The following is a 17,810-nucleotide window of genomic DNA, read 5'->3' as shown; positions in this document are numbered from 1 at the left end:
AAATTAATGGTAAAGGGTATCACAATAAGAACCGATATTCTAATTAAGAAACAACCTTATTTTTTGTCTATTTAATATTTTTGTTATAATAATAATCTAAAAAGTAGTGAGCCTTTTGCGCACGAGGTAGCGTTACCATCCCAAATCTTAGGATATATGAGTCGCAGTGGGTCAGGCCAAATGTCATTTGATAGCTAGTTCAAGTTAGACTTGCAAAACGTGTTGGATATACAAGCGGCGAATTTCGGTCTTCAACTCTAGGAGTATCTGTGGGTTATTGACATAAACGTTTCTTTTCAAATAACCCCGCAAAAAGTAATCACAGAAGTGTGAGGTAACACGACCTTGCTGGGCAGTTCTGATCTCCTAAACGAGAGATACACGATCTGGTAATTTGTTCTGCAATAATTGGATGGTTTCATTGCTGCGTTGCAGATCGCACCGTCCTGTTGGAACCATATGTCTTATTCGTCCACACCTTTCAATTCTGACAAAATAAAGGTTCTGGTGCATCGCACGATAACGAACAGGAATAACTGTAATAGTAACAACAGCGTCATTTTTGAAAAAAATAGGGCCCAATCACTCTCTTAGTCCAAATTGCGCGTCATACCGTCACTTTTTATGGCTCCATGTTAACTCTCATTAGGTTTTCACTGCCCAAAATTTAACGATTCTGTTAATCACGAAGCCGTTAAGGTGGAAATGACCTTCGTTACTAAAAGTTTTTTCCATTCAAATTCATCATCCACTTCCTTCTGTTTCAACACCCAGTTGACGTAGTCTTTTCTTTGTTTATTGTCTCCAGGAAGCAGATCTTAGGTAAATTTAATTTTGTATGCGTAAAGGTGTTTGCCAAAATTCGTTGAACTGTAGCCCGTGAAATATTTCATTGTCGTGCTCGATGGCGTATTGATGTTTTAGGATTAAATATTACACTTAAATTCACTATAGCGATGTTTTATGCAGACTGACCGAACACTGATGCATATATGGTGTATCAACCTTGAAGAATACGTATGCTCAAATTTTTTAATCAACTTGTCGACAGTTGACCGAGATAGAAGCATTGTGTCTACAGAAATGAGTACATAATTTTCTCATTGTTTCCGCCAAATACTCGCCATATTTGTTTTGAATTTAACAATAAATAAACGTTGCTGTAACTCCAAAATGTAATATGGCATTTCTAATAAACTTTAAGTTATCGAATATGATGTCAAATGTGATGGCTTAGAATTTTATTATTCAAAAATGGTGCGTAACTTAAAATTACCGATTGTCACTGAGACAACTTATACAGGTGAGCAACATAAAACCGAACCCAAAATGAAACCGCTACCCAACACTATTTATGAAAGACTCACACAACTAGCGCGTCTAGTGGATATATTACTACTGATTTTATTTATTTTTTTTCCCTACATCCCTGGGCCGGACATCCAATTGAGTATACTCGGCCCAGGGACGTGTCCTTCCGACCCTAAGGAGGTCTCCCCATCCACCGGCTTAACATCCGGCACGACAGGTCAACTCCCCCCCCTCCCACGGTTCTGGATCTTTTGTGCCAACCTCTAATCCCCGGTGGGGGAAACAGGGCCCGGCTATGCCGTTCCCCGCCTCCCCTCCAGGAACTGGGTCTCGGTCATTATGCCTTGCCTCAAACCAAAGGTGCCAGCACCAAGGGCGCAAGCACCCCCAGAAAACCAACACCCTCGGCCGGGTCTTGGTCTTAGCTTAACCCCTCACGAAGGCTTTCCGATGGAGTCCCCGTCCCCTCACAGGAACCCGTACACCTAAGCATACGGGTCCTCCGAGACGAGGCTGTCCATCCTTCCCTACACTTAGCACTCTAGTAACCCCGGCGTCTATATTCCAACACCTTCGTACGGAGAACTGCTCTCGCGAAGTTTGCGAACCATTTCCAGTTATTTTCAGAGGCCAACATCCACTCCACAAGATTTCCCGTCACAATGCGTTCATCTACTAATCGTTGGCGGTGTTGCGCTCATCTATGGCACTCAAACAGCTTATGTTCGGCGTCATCTACGCCCTGACAATATTCACAAACAGGCGACTCCTGCTTACCAATTCTATTCAGCTAGGTGCTGAAACAGCCATGGCCAGACATTAATTGGGTAATTTGGTAGTCCATATCACCGTGACGCCGGTTCAGCCAGTTATCTAATTCATGTATTAGTCGCATGGTCCACTCTGCTACTGATGACTCGGTCCAGACCGTCTTCCACTCATTCCTGACCACCTCTTCTGCTTCAGTTTTATTATGACCAGCCACCCTTAGCCTCCTACCTTTGACTTGTAGGTCAATTGGTGGAACTGATTCCAAAATGCATAACGCGTTGTACGACATTGTACGGTAACCTGCCACTACTCCTAATAGCGCCGCCCGACGCATACTTGTCAGTTTTTGTCTGTTTCTTTGTATATTTACGGCATCAGCCCATATTGATGCCGCGTATAGTACAGACGACACCATCGCAGACGTGATAAGCCTCCTTCTTGACGTTCTAGGTTCTGTGTGTCCAGCAAACAGGCCCCCTGATCCCTTTTACTGTCGACGAAGCCCTCTTGCATACCATTTCTATATGCCTGTCAAACTTTAGATTCTTATCTAGCACAACCCCCAGATATTTTGTGCTAGTAACTTCAGTAATATCCTCTTCACGGATCGCAATATTCACACCGCGAAGTCTCCGTCTACCCGTGAAGAGGATACACCTACTTTTGGTAGGGGACACCTCCATACTATTTCTTGCTAGCCACTCGTCTATCAATCTAAGGGAGAGGTTTGCCTTTGCCTCCACAGCGTCTAGCTCCCGATCTTCAACCAGTACAGCAACGTCGTCGGCATATGCTAAGATAGTAACGCCGTCTGGTTAATTAAGCCGAAACACAAAATCATAAAAGACGTTCCAAAGCAGGGGTCCTAATACGGATCCCTGCGCGACACCACCAAAAATCTGGTACCTCTCCGTCCACCCCAACCGTGTTGACCTCTGTCCATCTGTCACTGAGATAACAATTTATTTGATTAATCAAATAGTCACTTATATTCATTCCTTTCAACGCTGACACTATAGCCGACCACGGAACGGACCCAAACGCGTTCTTTATATCAAGCTGTATCATTAGCGGTATCCTTCTCGTCCGCTAAGTGTCCTGTCGGACCTCCGTTGCCCATCGCACCACCCTATTTATTGTGTCTACCGTCGAGCGACCCTTACGGAAACCGTATTGCTCACCATGTTATTACTGATTGTTGCTGCCGTTTCTCACGTTGTTAGGTGTCAGTGCAGTATACCTTTTGTTGCATTGTAGTGTTGTGAGTTCAGTTGTGTTTCTGTAAAATTCCTTATTCAGTCCAGGAGAGGATAATTATAGTTGAGGCCTGTATTCGTTCTGGATCGTTTAAAGAATCGCGTCAAATATTTGAAGAAAAATTTCCGAATGCTTATAAACCAGCAAAGAGCAGCATACACGATTTAGTTAAAAAAAATGGCGTACAACAGGTTCGTTTTCAAATGGAAAACGAAATAGGCAACCTTCTGTTAGGACTCCACAGGCCATTGTCGATATTGAAAGGAGAATTACTGTCAGTCTAAAAAAAACCACTATGCAAGTTATCCCAAAAATCTGGTGTTAAATACATATCTTGTCGTAAAATTCTTCACGAATTAAAATTGAAACCATACTCGTTACAACTATGCAACAATTGAAGGAGACAGACGACGAACTGTCAGCAGAGGACGGTGACCTCCACGTTCTCCAGAGTTCTCTCCTTAGATTTTTTCCTTTGGGGCTACTTAAAGGAGAGAGTTTATGTTTCTAAATTCCACAATATTGATTAACTGAAGGTGAACATTCAACGAGATCAACGCAATTGACAACAACGTTTTGCGTCAGAGACTCTCAATATGGTCAGTCGAGCACAAAAGTGTATCGATGCCTAGGGTGGTCGTTTTGAACATCTTTTGTAATAATAAGGTTAATAAAAGCAACATTTAAATTACGTTTTATGTTTTTCTTATTTAATTTATCCGTATCATTCATAAAATTTTATTCCAACATAACCTACCGATTCTGCAACGGTTACGGTATGGGTCCGGTTTTATGTTGCTCACTCTATAAGTAAAGAGAAATAAAAATTGATGTCAAATAAGACATTCTCGATTTTTTTCTAGTATTATGAAACGAGTTATTGAGCTTCAACAACTCTTCAGCAAAGTATAATTGTAATATTGTCGGGTAATTTAGTATTATATTACTCTTATTATTATATTCTTGTACTCTTATTATTATTTTCAATATTTATTGTTAATTTCATTATTTTATATACCAATTTATTTTAATTTGTTTAACTTTTAGTTAAATAAGTTTATATTATGTACAGTACTTATTATTTAGTGCATTGTCTTTACAGAACGATATATGCTACTTAAATTTTCAACTCCTTTTAATTCTCTCTCCCTCACCGTCTTTCACTTTCTCTCTCACTTCCTCTTATGTACTATGATTCATTCTATCCCTTTCTTTGTCTTCGTTTTCAATACGAATGACAGAATATCATCAATATAATAGAAACATTGAATATTGCTATAATATTTTTGATATAATATTACATGCGTTTCACAATTGTGCAATAAATGTCTAAACTGTTAACCAGTACATCATTGTACATTGCGTGATGGTATACAATTGGTAGACATACTGATGACATATGTCAACCAAACCTCCTCCCACTATTCGCCCCCACCAATACCCTCTCTCGTATACCTCCCAATATCACCCCCCATCAAGGCCACAAAAAATGAAAAATATTCTCCTCTTTCCTCTTCGCATTGAAATTTCGACTTATGTTTATCAGCATATCAGTAAATTTTTCATATAACTTATATTCTATGTTTTTTATCATAAATTTAATACCATTCTACTTTTCCCATCACGTAAAATATAATTCTTCGTGTTTTTTAAAATAAAATAAATATTTTACTTCTATTACATATAAGCCTAAATTTTATTGTAGTCAATAGCTGTAAGTTTTACGAACTTCTCAAAGAGTTTTATTTCTCTTCATCTACTGTAATCAAATATTTTATGTATATTTTTATACACCGAAAAAAATCAGATTGTTACTGTATTCCATTTCATGAAATTTCATTTCCTTTTTATAACTGAATTTTAACCTTAAATAATGATTTTTCTTTCTCTATTATTTGCCATTGTTTATTCCTATATTTTTTATTATATTTATTTTTTCATTTATATTTTTGTAATAAAAATGCATCGTATACTCGTTTTAAAATAGTATGTAACAAGTCTCTTTCTTTCTGCGAAAGACATGTTGCTTGTTAGAATGATAAATCGATTTAGATCGTGGTGGTTAATTTTTATTATTATTAATCAGGCCAAGATCTTTCGTAGGTATATTCATTCAGTAACGTAAATTTTACTAGCAAATTGTAGAAAGAGGACATAAATTTTATAGGTAAATTCTAAAATGATTTAGAAAAATCATTTTATTTTTATTAACTAGGATTAGTACATTATTTTTACATCTGTTTGAAATTAGTTTGAAAAGAAATTAATATTTTATTTTGGCTGAACCAGTTTTCAGTAGAAAGTGTGAGTACAAATAAAGTAATAATTGAAAGTGCTCTTGGATGTCAAGAAAATTCATAATTTTTCTATTTATAAACATGTATTTCGATTTTTTTTTCAAACTTAAAAAGGTGACTTAAAACGTAATAAAAAATTAAAATATAAAAGTTTTCCAAACCCTTCACTTTTTAAGTTTTAAGGATTGCATCAAAACTATCAACGAATTGTCTGATATTTATTTTTGATCCGTCTTCAAATAGTTAAAATTTGACTTATTAAAAAATTATTATTTTGATATGAATGTAAATTTTTTCTCCTCCTTGTATAGAAAACTTATGTCTGCATTATTATATTAATTGTTGTAAGATACTCCTTTCTTCTAAGAGAAAAGAAGTGAGACACTTCTCAAGGGTGGTGTGTTTCATAGTACACAACTCTAGACATAGCAACATATTAATAGAAGTAACGAGATTTGCGTAACAGTTGATAGTAGTAGTTGATAGTGGACGTCAAAACTGTTTTCAGTTTCATAGATTACACCTTATGTGTAGTAGACTTTTTATAAGATTGGAATAGATGTACAGCAGTCAAAGCTGAATACCAGAATACTACGATCATCGAGCCAACAAATTTAAATAGGCTGTATTTGATGTTTTTTGCGATTTACAATATCATAAACTACATTAATTACTTTTCGTTGATTTTAGTTACTTTTCACAGTGATTTAGTGATTAGATAATAATTCTACTTTTAATAACCTGTTTCCATAATTATAATTTAGATATGTACTTAGTGCTCTTTTAGTTTCAGAAATAGTTATTATTTAATAGAAAGGAGTTAATTTAAAGACGTGTTTGTGAAGTTTTGTGTTTGGAGTGTAGTTTTCTATGGATGAAAAACATGTAAGGAAAAATGAAAAGAGTGGAGGCATTTAAATATGGACATAAAGAAAATTAAATAGGTAAACAAAGGGAAAAGTAAAAAAAAGTAACGGGGAGAGTGGATGTGAATAAAATCTTAATCAGAACAATATTTATTTACTGCTCCAAGTTTATAACACTGTCTTCCGTCTTACAAAAGACACATCTAGATGTAGGATACATATTTATTCGGTACAGATGGGCACCAAGACAGTCATGGCCAGTTGATCAGAACAACATAAAACATGAAACTATCTAGGACAGATTATGAGAGGGAAATGTTTAATTAAAATAGCGCTTAAAAAATTATGAAAATGTTAAAATGGGATATTGAGAAGTGTAAAGGTTATCTGATCTAAAAGGAATTGATAAGTTTAACTGAGATAGAGGAAAATAGAAACGGATAAAGTGGAAAGGACCAACTTCATAGCAAATAACCGTATAATAATGACGTTAATAACAAAATTGGAAGTCGTTATTTGTTTCTAGGATGGTTAAGAAAAAAGTTTTAAATGAATATAAATGGACGTATATAAACGTCCTGAAGTATGTGATCGATTTTTGTTTGTTAATGTCTACACTAAATTCTCGTAGACGCTAACTTTTCTTTAAATATTTTATAGAATGACATACGATAAAAAGTTTTTAATAGTAGTACGTTTCAAGTAATATTTTTAATAATAAAATTACTTTCGGAACATTTGTTAGGATGTCAAACTGTTATATACAATCGAGTTGATACTCGAGTATGCAAGTAAGATTTCATAACAAAATGTTTCTACTTCAGTACATTAAATTATTTTTGAAGGATCTTTAACTGTTATAATTTTTAATTTATGAGTTATTATATTAATGAAACAACACATTAAAAACTTTGATCTTTTACTTATTTCATTGGAAAATATTGCATTATTAAAAAAAAAAAAAATTAAAAAAATAAAAGCGGAGAGTAAAAGATTAAAAGTAGGCTATATATTTATGTAATATTATTTGCGATAATTAATTATATTTGATTTATTTGTATAGGGGGTAAGGAAAAGCAAGAAATCAACTGAAATTTTTTGTTTGATTTATTTCCTTTCTATTCTCCGTTAGAATTAACTTCTTTCAAGTGTTAAAGTTTGAAGAAGTTTTCGTTTAAAGGTTTGTTATTCAGTCGGTTAGTTAGACATTGATCGAGAGCGAATTAAGTTTTGTTTTAGGAATGGTGGGGGGGATATTTATAAGAGGAGGAGGAGGTGGTAGGGGTACGATGTAGGGGGGTAAGCCAGGTTAGGAAGGCTATGTTATGCCAGGCTAAGCTAGGCTACCTGCATGTTGGCTGTTAATGAGGAAACCAGTAAATTACTAGAGGTGTTCGTCATTGCGGCGTATAAATAAGATGGGGAGGTTGCCTCGGCTGCCGTGCTTAAAGCACATATTTCATGAACGCTATGACTGGTTTATGTTCTCCATGTCGCGTACATCATCGTCACATCATAGTACTCCTCACAGTTCTAATGAGAAACAACCAAAACTTATATTCAGCTCTAGTTCATATACCCGCGTTCACTATACACTTGATCCTTCTCTCTTTCTCGTTTTCTCTATCCTTTCTCTCGTTCCATCTCTCTCTTAACTTAAACTCATGAGCAACGCTTGAATTTATGCTCATCATTTTGCACACAAATATACCTAATACAACAAACACTTACACACATACACACATAAATATACACTCCATACATTTTACCCTCCCCTCTTTTCACAATTTACCCCTTAACTCCCTCTAACTCCCTACCCACTGTATACTCTTTATATACCTACTGGTTTCTTCTTCTTCTTCGTCTTGATATGCTATTATTATAAACTCACTTTTCTTATCCTAGTATGAAAATTAATTTCTACGAATTATATATCTTTATGTTCTTTGAAATTTATATTTCTATATTATTTATGTTTATGATTTTAATTATCATAGTTTATTAATGTCACTATATATAGCCTATTTTAATGGTTAAGAAAGTGATACGGGATACGAAACCAAAGATAATAGTAATAATAAATTTACGTTAACGTTTTACGAAAGTTTCTAGAAGTATGGTTATTTCTTTAATAATTTTAAGATCATAAATCAATTATATGGTAATAAACAGTCACGAATACTAGTAATATAATGCATAAAGATAAAATTTGATTATTATAAATACGAGAGCATTTCATTTTTTCCTTATACCCCGTATAATTGATAAATTTTAGTAATCTACACTTAGTTATTTGTGGCTTTTAATTATATTTTGATAAAAAAAATATATATAGTTTAATCAGTTAACGATTCGATAAATCGACAGAAAGATTATATTGTCTTATCGAAGAAGAATTATTTATGTTGATAAAGGATAATGGTTTGAGGAGGATTATCCGCTTTCACCCTTGTTAAAAATTATAACAGCCACCTGTGAATGTATTGAAAACTGCAGATTAATACTGAAATTACTGTTAATCGGAATGTAAAAATAAGTTCTATTCTATTTGCTGATAACCAACTTTTACTGAAGAATATAAAGACCAATTAGATCCTTTTGCCGTTGTATAACTTCAAAATTTCACTTGGAATAAATACAAAGTTTTGATGTTTTATTTTAGGGTAGATATCTCTTTATAAATCTAGGTTGCTAAATAAGAATCGAATTCTTACGAAGAAGACTAGGATGTAGATTTTAAGAGCAATAGATTTCACGTAACCTGTTAAATTAATAAGTTAAACTCTGCTCTGTGTAAGAGAGCCAGAAAAAGCGTGAAATTGAAATTTTGTGGTCTAATAGCTTTGTTCTCATGAATGGAATGTTAGATTCCTATCTGAAGAGAATTGACTGGATGAGGCTCATTCGATCTATGAAAGGTTTTAGAAGGGAACGTACATTTTAAAATGTTAATACGTATAAAGAGTGTAATTAACAGTTTGTTCATTGGTTGGTAGCCAAATAAAACAGTGGTTAATAGCAAAAGAAATTTGAAAAGATATGTCGAAGGAATGGACAGCAATAGACTTCCTAAACTAGCCATGTTTTATCGCTGGAAATGCTGAAAATAACAGAAATCAATCATGTCGTTTGTGCGTGCGTACATGACATGATTGATTGATGTGAAATCAATTGAGCGAGCTTGTATGTATGTTAGTACGTGTAAATAGACTTATAATTCGTGGTTATTTTCAGTTGTAGCAGGTGAATCATCTAATTCATGAAAGATGATAAAAAATTAAAGATATCACAATCAAATAATTGTGAAAAAGGTCGATAAGATGTATGTGCTGTGGAGTAAAAGTTGATTTCTGTGACTTGTGTTCAGTAATTTTAGCACAGCAATTTATCGTTTATCATTATCATCGCATAATTGGGTACTATTATTTCTAAATACTGCGGTAACTTATTCACTTTACTTTTTGGTTATTCAGCAATACAAAGAATTATCTTATGTGAATTTATAGAAGAAATTTCTGTTTCTAATTTGATGGATTAACAAGAAATATTGTAATGCAGCATTGATTTTAGACCCTTATACAACTGTTTTTCTCGTAAAGAGTAGCAGCAAATGATAAAACTATTTGTATTTCACTAGATTTCATCTTTTTTAGATTCTACGACTTATTACTTCCTTGTTCAAAATAAAGGAAATATTGTGATTGCGAAAAATTTCGGTTTTCAGATTCCAACGGAAATATCCATTTTGACCATCCCTGAATCCATTTTGACTAGTTTTGGCGTGATGTTTTACGTACGTATGTACGTGTATATATCTCGCGTAACTCAAAAACGATTAGCTGTAGTATGTTGAAATTTTGAATTTAGGACTGTTGTAACACCTAGTTGTGCACCTCCCTTTTTTATTGCAATCGACTGGACCAAAAGTGTCCAAAAAAGCCCAAAATCCAAACAAAATTTAGATTTTGGACCCTTTCTTAACTGCAATAATAAGCCCTCAATGAATGCTTTTCAGCGATATGTCATGAGTTGTACTTATTTTCATTGGTTCCACAGTTATAACCAAATGAAATTTTTATAAATGAAATTTTTGGATTTTAGAAGAGGAAGGCAGATCGGTTGGAATCTCCTTTTTTTATTTTTTATTTTTTTTTTATTTAAATATATTGATTTATTAATAATTATTAACTCGTGATTGTAAAATGTTTTACAATAAATAATTAATTATTTAATAACAATAAAAAAAATGAAAAAAAATCAGAAGTTGTTAGTGAAATAAAATTTTATTTACTTTTAAAAATGTGTATATGTAATTTAATAGGCATTATTATATTATGTGCATATGTAACAGATTTTTTGAAACATCTGAATAGAAAAAAAGAAATTTTAAAAAGAAAAGAAAATTTTTTTTTAATTGAAAATTATAATTTAGAATCGTATTATTTTTTAGATTTCTAGTTTAATTTTATTTAATTATTCTGGATTTTATGTTCTGTTTTATCTACATTAAAGTTAACTACAGAGTGACTTAAAAATAGACCCTCACAAAAACAACATATACACACTGAGTCATACATGCCCGATCATTAATAAACTGCAAAAAATTCTTATCTTTTAGTTCATTACTACTCTGATATTGTCGGGCAATATTCTCCCTAAGTCTGAGTTGATCATCATTTCGTTTATTTGTTTTTTGTTGCCAATCATTTAATCGCTCTTTGGTTTGATATAATTTTCTGATCTTAATTTGTGTACCCGTTCTCTAGTTTTCAAATGTTCTCTCTCTTTATATACATCACCCTCTCGTAATCTTTTTATTCTTTCCTTGGCCTTAACGTTTTCTTCCTCTTTATATTTATCATCTTCTCTTAATCTTTTTATTCTTTCATTGTTTGCAACATTTTCTTCCTATTATTTAGATATTTATCATCTCTTAATGTTAAAGGGACCTTTAATCTATCCTAATATTTCATGTAAGATTGTTGAATTAATAATTGTATATATATTTAATGTTAATAAAAACTAATATTTCAGCAATTGTGTAACTGTCCACTTCATTAAAGAATTGGAGGAATTTATCTCATTTTCAAATGAAATAAGTTTAAATGAAGTACAGAAAAAAATGTGTATATGTAATTTAATAGGCGTATAAGGATGTCATGTAGTGTCCACATCAGAATTTTTAGATTCATTAATAAATTAAACTTTGGAATGGATTTATTTCATCTGCTTCATCAGCATATCGTCAATTTTAACTTTGATGATAAATTAGTCTTCTATGATAAAATTTGTAAATGTTATCCTTTGGACGGATTAATACGTCATGCGTACAAAAGCAAAATTTAGGAGGTTGACCAAGTGGTTGGCGGATTAAAATGTTAATAATTTATCATTTATTTAAAATTATAACTCTCCACCATTTCATCTGAAAAGCATGGTTGTTTCTTTTACGTCTTCTCTATTGTCCATGTTTTACTACTATAAAGCGCTTTACTTAGTATCATATGTATAAGATAAAATCATAATCATTAATATTTAACCTTTGAACAGATTTTAATTTTTTAATCGATGTGATTGTAAAATGTTTTATTAAAAACTACTTTGAAAGCCTACTTATTTTATTTTCCATTCATACAAACATCTATCTAACGTCCATCTTTGTTTTTTTTGGCCAATCCCCAGTTCATTTCTCTTCAGATCCTATAGTCGTATATTCAAAAGTAGCATGTCTTCTTAAGTAAATCTCCAACGCCCTAATCTTTTTACCAAACAGCAAAACTGTTTTTTCCTGTAATATTAGGAAAAACCAATACAGAAAAACTGGAAACCTGAGAGTAGCCATGCAAGTTATCCTGTATATGTTTTCTGTTGTATTTATATCTTGAGAAACATGTTCAAAAACATGATTAAAATTAATAATTTGGTAAAAGTAGTGAATATGTTCAAAAGTTTAGTATTTACTTTCATAATTGGATGAAATTCTCTTTCTTTCAACCAGTCTTGAGATATTTATTAATTTACCAAGGATTATATAATACCAATTTCCGTATGATTGCTTTGAGTGATTGATTCGTGTCCGCTGATTAGTGGAAATAGCCAATCGGAAGTCATAAGTTCTAGCAAGGGTCTTCAAACCATAATATTTTGTAGGTTTTATTTTCATAAGTACTAGATAACATTTTAAAATTATAACTGTAATAATATATAGTTTACTATAAACAATTGGATTAAACTTGCTTCAATTATATAAATATTTAATTAATTTTATTTTTCAGTTTAATATCTAATTAAGACTTAATTTTTTTTTTCAGAATGAATAATGGATATTGAAGACGATGATGATGTACATTTGTGTTTAAGATGCCGTGAAACAATTGTAGGACTAGAAGCGTACGTATCACACCGGAAATCGCGTAATTGTAGGCCAGCTGAAGTATTAACGCAAGATAATGTTACAGCTATTAGTAGAAATGTTGAAGGAAATGTATCCACAGTTAATAACCAAAAAAATAAAATAAAGAAAAATAACGATAATCAAATCGTTGACATTAGTATAAATAAATCGAATATAAATAATTCATTAAGATTAGAAAATAAATCTGATCCAAGTTTAAAAGCTGATGATTTTTTTTCTTTGTTAGAATTACAAAGTAGTAGTAAAAATCCAAATTGTTTAAGTAATTTAACATCAAATATTACGAATTCGTCTAGTAAAAACGAACGTAATAAATTACAATACGGTATTGTAACTAGAAGTAAATCTTTAGCGAAAGCAAAAGAAATTACAAAATCTAATCAATTAACGAAAGAAATTAAAGAAATTGATGATAACATTGAAGGAACAATTAATAAAGAAGTCCACGATTCTAGTTGTTCTACTTTTGATGAAAGTTCAGTTTCTATATCAGAAAAAGATAGCGAAGTACAGTCCGATTTAAATAAAACTGGTAGTGAATCGGATTTGAATAATACTAATTTAAAAATATGTAATAATATTGATTTGAAAAAGAATAACAACAATTCTAATACTGATAATTGTGTAGCGTTATCATCATTATCCATTGATAATGCAAATGAAAATATTTCAAATTATTCTCAAAATCAGTTGAAAGATTCTGAAGATTTAGAAGAGGAAAATGAAGAAGAAGAATTTGAAGAAGATGATGATGAAAATTATAATCCTCCCAGAAATCACACCGGAGGAAAGTGGAAACCAGGTGGTAATCCAAGTCCTGGACACAGTTGGAGAAGTGAAGAACTGTGGAGTTGCGAGCAACCACCTCCAACTCACACTGGTGGTAAATGGAAACCTCCGTTACCTTCGTTACCAGAAAATAAACAGCCACTATCTTCTCAGGTAATTATTCAGAAAAAATTCAGTAAACTACCTTGAGCGTGAGGTTTATGTGTGTGTGTGTGTGTGTGTGTGTGTGTGTGTGTGTGTGTGTGTGTGTGTGTGTGTGTGTGTGTGTGTGTGTGTGCGTGTGTGTGTGTGTGTGTGTGTGCGCACGTGATTTTTTGTTGTATTTAAATGCAATTTTAGTTTTATGAAGTGTTTGTAACGTTTAGTATATGTTTTCATTAAGCTTTAATAAATAATTCATACAATCTTTTAAAAAATTAAAAAAAATTGAGTATACTATAGCTTTATTAAAAAAAACCCAATGAATTTTAACCGGTATAATTGCACAAAATTTTAATTTAGACTAAACATACACAAATATAAACAGATGCAATGTACAAAACAATGTACAGAAATAATGTACAAAAACAATAAAGAAATACGATTTCTTTACGCAATTGAGCTTTATGAAATATATAAACACATAAAACCGTGTAACACTGATATTCTGAATCAACAGCCGTGTTCATATCAAACAATTTTTAGATACATCTTAAATACGTATGTTCTTGACTTAAAAAAAAAACGAAAAAAATGAACAGTGTTACTAAGAATATGCATTAGAGCGTTTAAAAATATTTTGCTGTAAATATTGTCATCACTTCTATCGTAAATTTTTATTGTTTTAAAAAACAATAAAACCTCTCGTAACTACCTCTCAAGAGGTAGTTAGGAGATCTACCTTTAGCAATACACATCTGAATTATTGTGTAGCACCGAATAGAGAGAACGAAGTCCCAAATAAGCCACTAATGTAAAAGTACACCAAGGATACACAGCTCTTCATCAACATGGAGGACCTAGCAGGATCAAACGTACATATAAAGAACCGGTAGGGAAAAAGGAAGGATTAAAATATAACAAGGAAAACTCTAGGGACTCTTTCAAGATCCAGTTCTCATTTTGCCTGTAGTCCCTCAGAAGATTGGGTAAGTTTTCACTAGAATGAAGTCAGCACATTATGATCTACAATTTTAAGTTGATCAGTTAAAGTATACGTATGCTGCAACGTAAAATCTATTTTCACTCAAAAATTGAAAAGCTCCCCGGAAATAAGTTCAGATTTTTTTAATGGAGCATCCTCGTTTATGCCTGGGTATTTTTTTCCATATTCAGTTGAATTATGAACGATTCAGCCAGGTAGCCACTGGATCTTACTACTATTTCGTACCGGAGTATTAGTTAAATTAAGATGCCTCTACATATTTTATTACGTTTTCTTTTAACTTTTCAATTATGTTTGAAATAAACGTTTGTTAAACAAATAAATTAAAAAACTTACCCAGGTCAACTTAAAAACAAATTGATTGTTAAAAGTATTAGAAATTTATGCTTTGCATGACACATTTTCACTACTATACATGCAGAATTTCCGATTAGATGTCAATTTTCAAATGTAGTTTATCTAAGTTATCTTGCTAATTTAACAATTCAAATATAATATTAATGATGAAAATTCTGTTTCCTCCCTTTTTGTCTGATTTTTTTAGGTTGAAGAATGGTGGTAGTTTTTCATTCGCGAACAGAATTGTTCACAATCTTAAAATCTTTGTCAACTACACAATTTTAGTCAATTGTTTTCCCTTTCTTAGCCAATTCTTTCTTTTTTTTCTCTAATAAGAGAATCGAAAGTGATGAAACATAAGAAATAACTACTTTATTTCATTTTTTTAATGTCACAACCCCACACCAGTAACTGAAAAAATATTTCTTTTTTTAAATTAAATATTGAGTATATAATTAATTTCCGAGTTTATTTTGGTCACCTGAAAAGGCTGGAAGATAGGAGTTGCACAAAAGTAATTACGTTTTGGAAACCTTTTTTTATGGAAAAAGAAGATTAGGAAGACAGTAGAAACGGTGGAAAGATTATTTGAAGGAGGCAGCTGAAATAAACTGATGTAGATTGGCATTGGACAGGGAAACATGAGCTACTGGGAAAGGGGCCCAACATGGGCATGGTTTTAAATTTGAAAATTAAACGAATGACACTTAGTAATGAAGAGATAATTTTTAAACAGCTCAAGTGTTACGTTTTATTTTTATGCACATAAATGTTTTGTATAATTTTGTTCATTTTTATGTATCTGTAATGTGAAATTTTAAATTGAAACCAAGTAATAGACTTTATAAGTTTTTTAACTTTTAAAGAAAATGGCTGAACTTTAATAATGTACGAAATCTGGAAAACGTAACAAATCTAAATAATAATTTATTTATCGTATGGTACATGGATATGCTTTGTCAAAAATATCAAAACTAAACCTTCAAACAATTATAGAAAAGCAAATGTGATATTTATGTTGATAAAATTACACATTTCACTATAGCTGCAAACTGACATTAGTTTTTTCAGCCATTCAACTTTAGGTGGAGTAGAACGATAAACATCTTATGGATCTCCCTTGTATACTCGCTGCAGAAAGTACTTAATTAGATATTCCACCATCCGTACAAGTATCTTGCCATACGTGGCAGGACACTTGTCAGCCGTAAGTGACATACCCCATTTCTCATAAAGTTATTAAATCTACCATGTCCAGTTCTTTTGCTATTAAGTCTGCAATACAACTGTTTTTGTAGACTAAAGCTCGGCACTTGCACATAAACCGCCTTTATCCATTAGCAGCTTAGTTTTCATCCCACGAGATCTGCTATTGTTGTATAACATAAAAAAAAACCTCCTCTGTAAGGTTTTGAGTCAGTTCCCACGCAGATTTTTGAGATTTCAAGGACTGATTAATTAATCTAGTTAATCCAATGACAGCCATGTTGATTGGTGCCACTGCATTGGTAATATTTTTCCAGATTATTTCGAGGGAATTGTGGCACCTGAGATGTGGTGGAGGTATATTAGCTAGTACTGGGAGCCATGTAGTTGGGGTAGGGGAAACTGTACCAGTAATTGGTTTCATAATTTTATTCAACTCAACATTTATTTCCCTTACAGATGTGCACTATTCAGCCACAGAATAGGCCAAGGATAATGATGATTATATCCAATCGAAGTATGTTTACATCTGCTCCTCAGGTGCTTCCAGCCAGATTTTGAATTATGTTACCTCGAGTTTCAGTTTTGCATCAGTACGCATAATATGTTGCTTGTAAATCAGGGTTCTGTCAAAGTGTCATGCCGAGGTACTTCGGAATTGGATTACGTCACAGTTCTTTCCCCTCAAATGAGACCTTAAGCGATTTTCTGGCATCTATATTGCGTAAATAAAAGGAGCTTATTCCGGTTTTAATCGGGTTAGCGTTTCAGATCCCAATTATTGAAGTACATCTCAGATCCTCCTCAATAATTATCTCGCACTCCCTGAACGATTTATATTGTGTAACAAGAGAAATATCATCTGCGTAAATGAATTTCATGGATTTAGTAGATGTAGGTACTTATGTATAGATAGAATAACAAAGGTGCTAGAACAGTCTCTGAGACATTGTTTATATCTTGATCTACTCTGAGCCTCACTAAGATATACTGTGACCTGTCTATTTGTCAACATTTCATTGTTGGTGTTATCAATGTTTTTGCACTGGATTACCCCTGTTAGTTTAGTTAGTAGTCCGTACCTTCAAAACACTGAAGATAAATTACGAAAGCTGCTTCTGTTTTTAATTTTTTTTCTGGAATCCTTTTTCATTATTAGGGTAAGCAACCAGTATCTGATCAGCATAGTTTCTACCTTCTCCAAAGCCAACCCTGCTCAGTTGGCAGAGTTTTGTAATTTATGTCCATACCCTATTTTACAGTAGTCTCTCTCTAACAATTTATAACATGCACTCCGCAATGATATAGAATGATGGTTATCGACATCTGTAGCGAGTTTGCCTGGTTTCATTGTTATTATCTTACTTTTTTCTTTAAGGACGGTCATTTTCAAAGATCAATAGAAAGCTTTCAGC

At 32.6% G+C, this 17,810-nt stretch overlaps 1 protein-coding gene across 1 annotated transcript in view; it reads left to right on the top strand.

The window, feature by feature from the left end:
- Positions 1–17,810, top strand: part of LOC142323896 (uncharacterized) — a 255,617-nt gene that overhangs the window by 78,160 nt on the left and 159,647 nt on the right. The window contains exon 2 of the mRNA XM_075364229.1: positions 12,814–13,859. Coding sequence (XP_075220344.1) covers positions 12,822–13,859 — 1,038 coding nt within the window. The 5' untranslated portion in view covers positions 12,814–12,821. The remainder of the gene's footprint in view (positions 1–12,813; positions 13,860–17,810) is intronic.

The sequence above is a fragment of the Lycorma delicatula genome, chromosome 4, assembly GCF_047948215.1.
Source record: "Lycorma delicatula isolate Av1 chromosome 4, ASM4794821v1, whole genome shotgun sequence".
Taxonomy (NCBI): Eukaryota; Metazoa; Arthropoda; class Insecta; order Hemiptera; family Fulgoridae; genus Lycorma; species Lycorma delicatula.
Note: the sequence above shows the minus strand (reverse complement) of the source record. Positions and strands in the feature narration are given on the sequence as shown.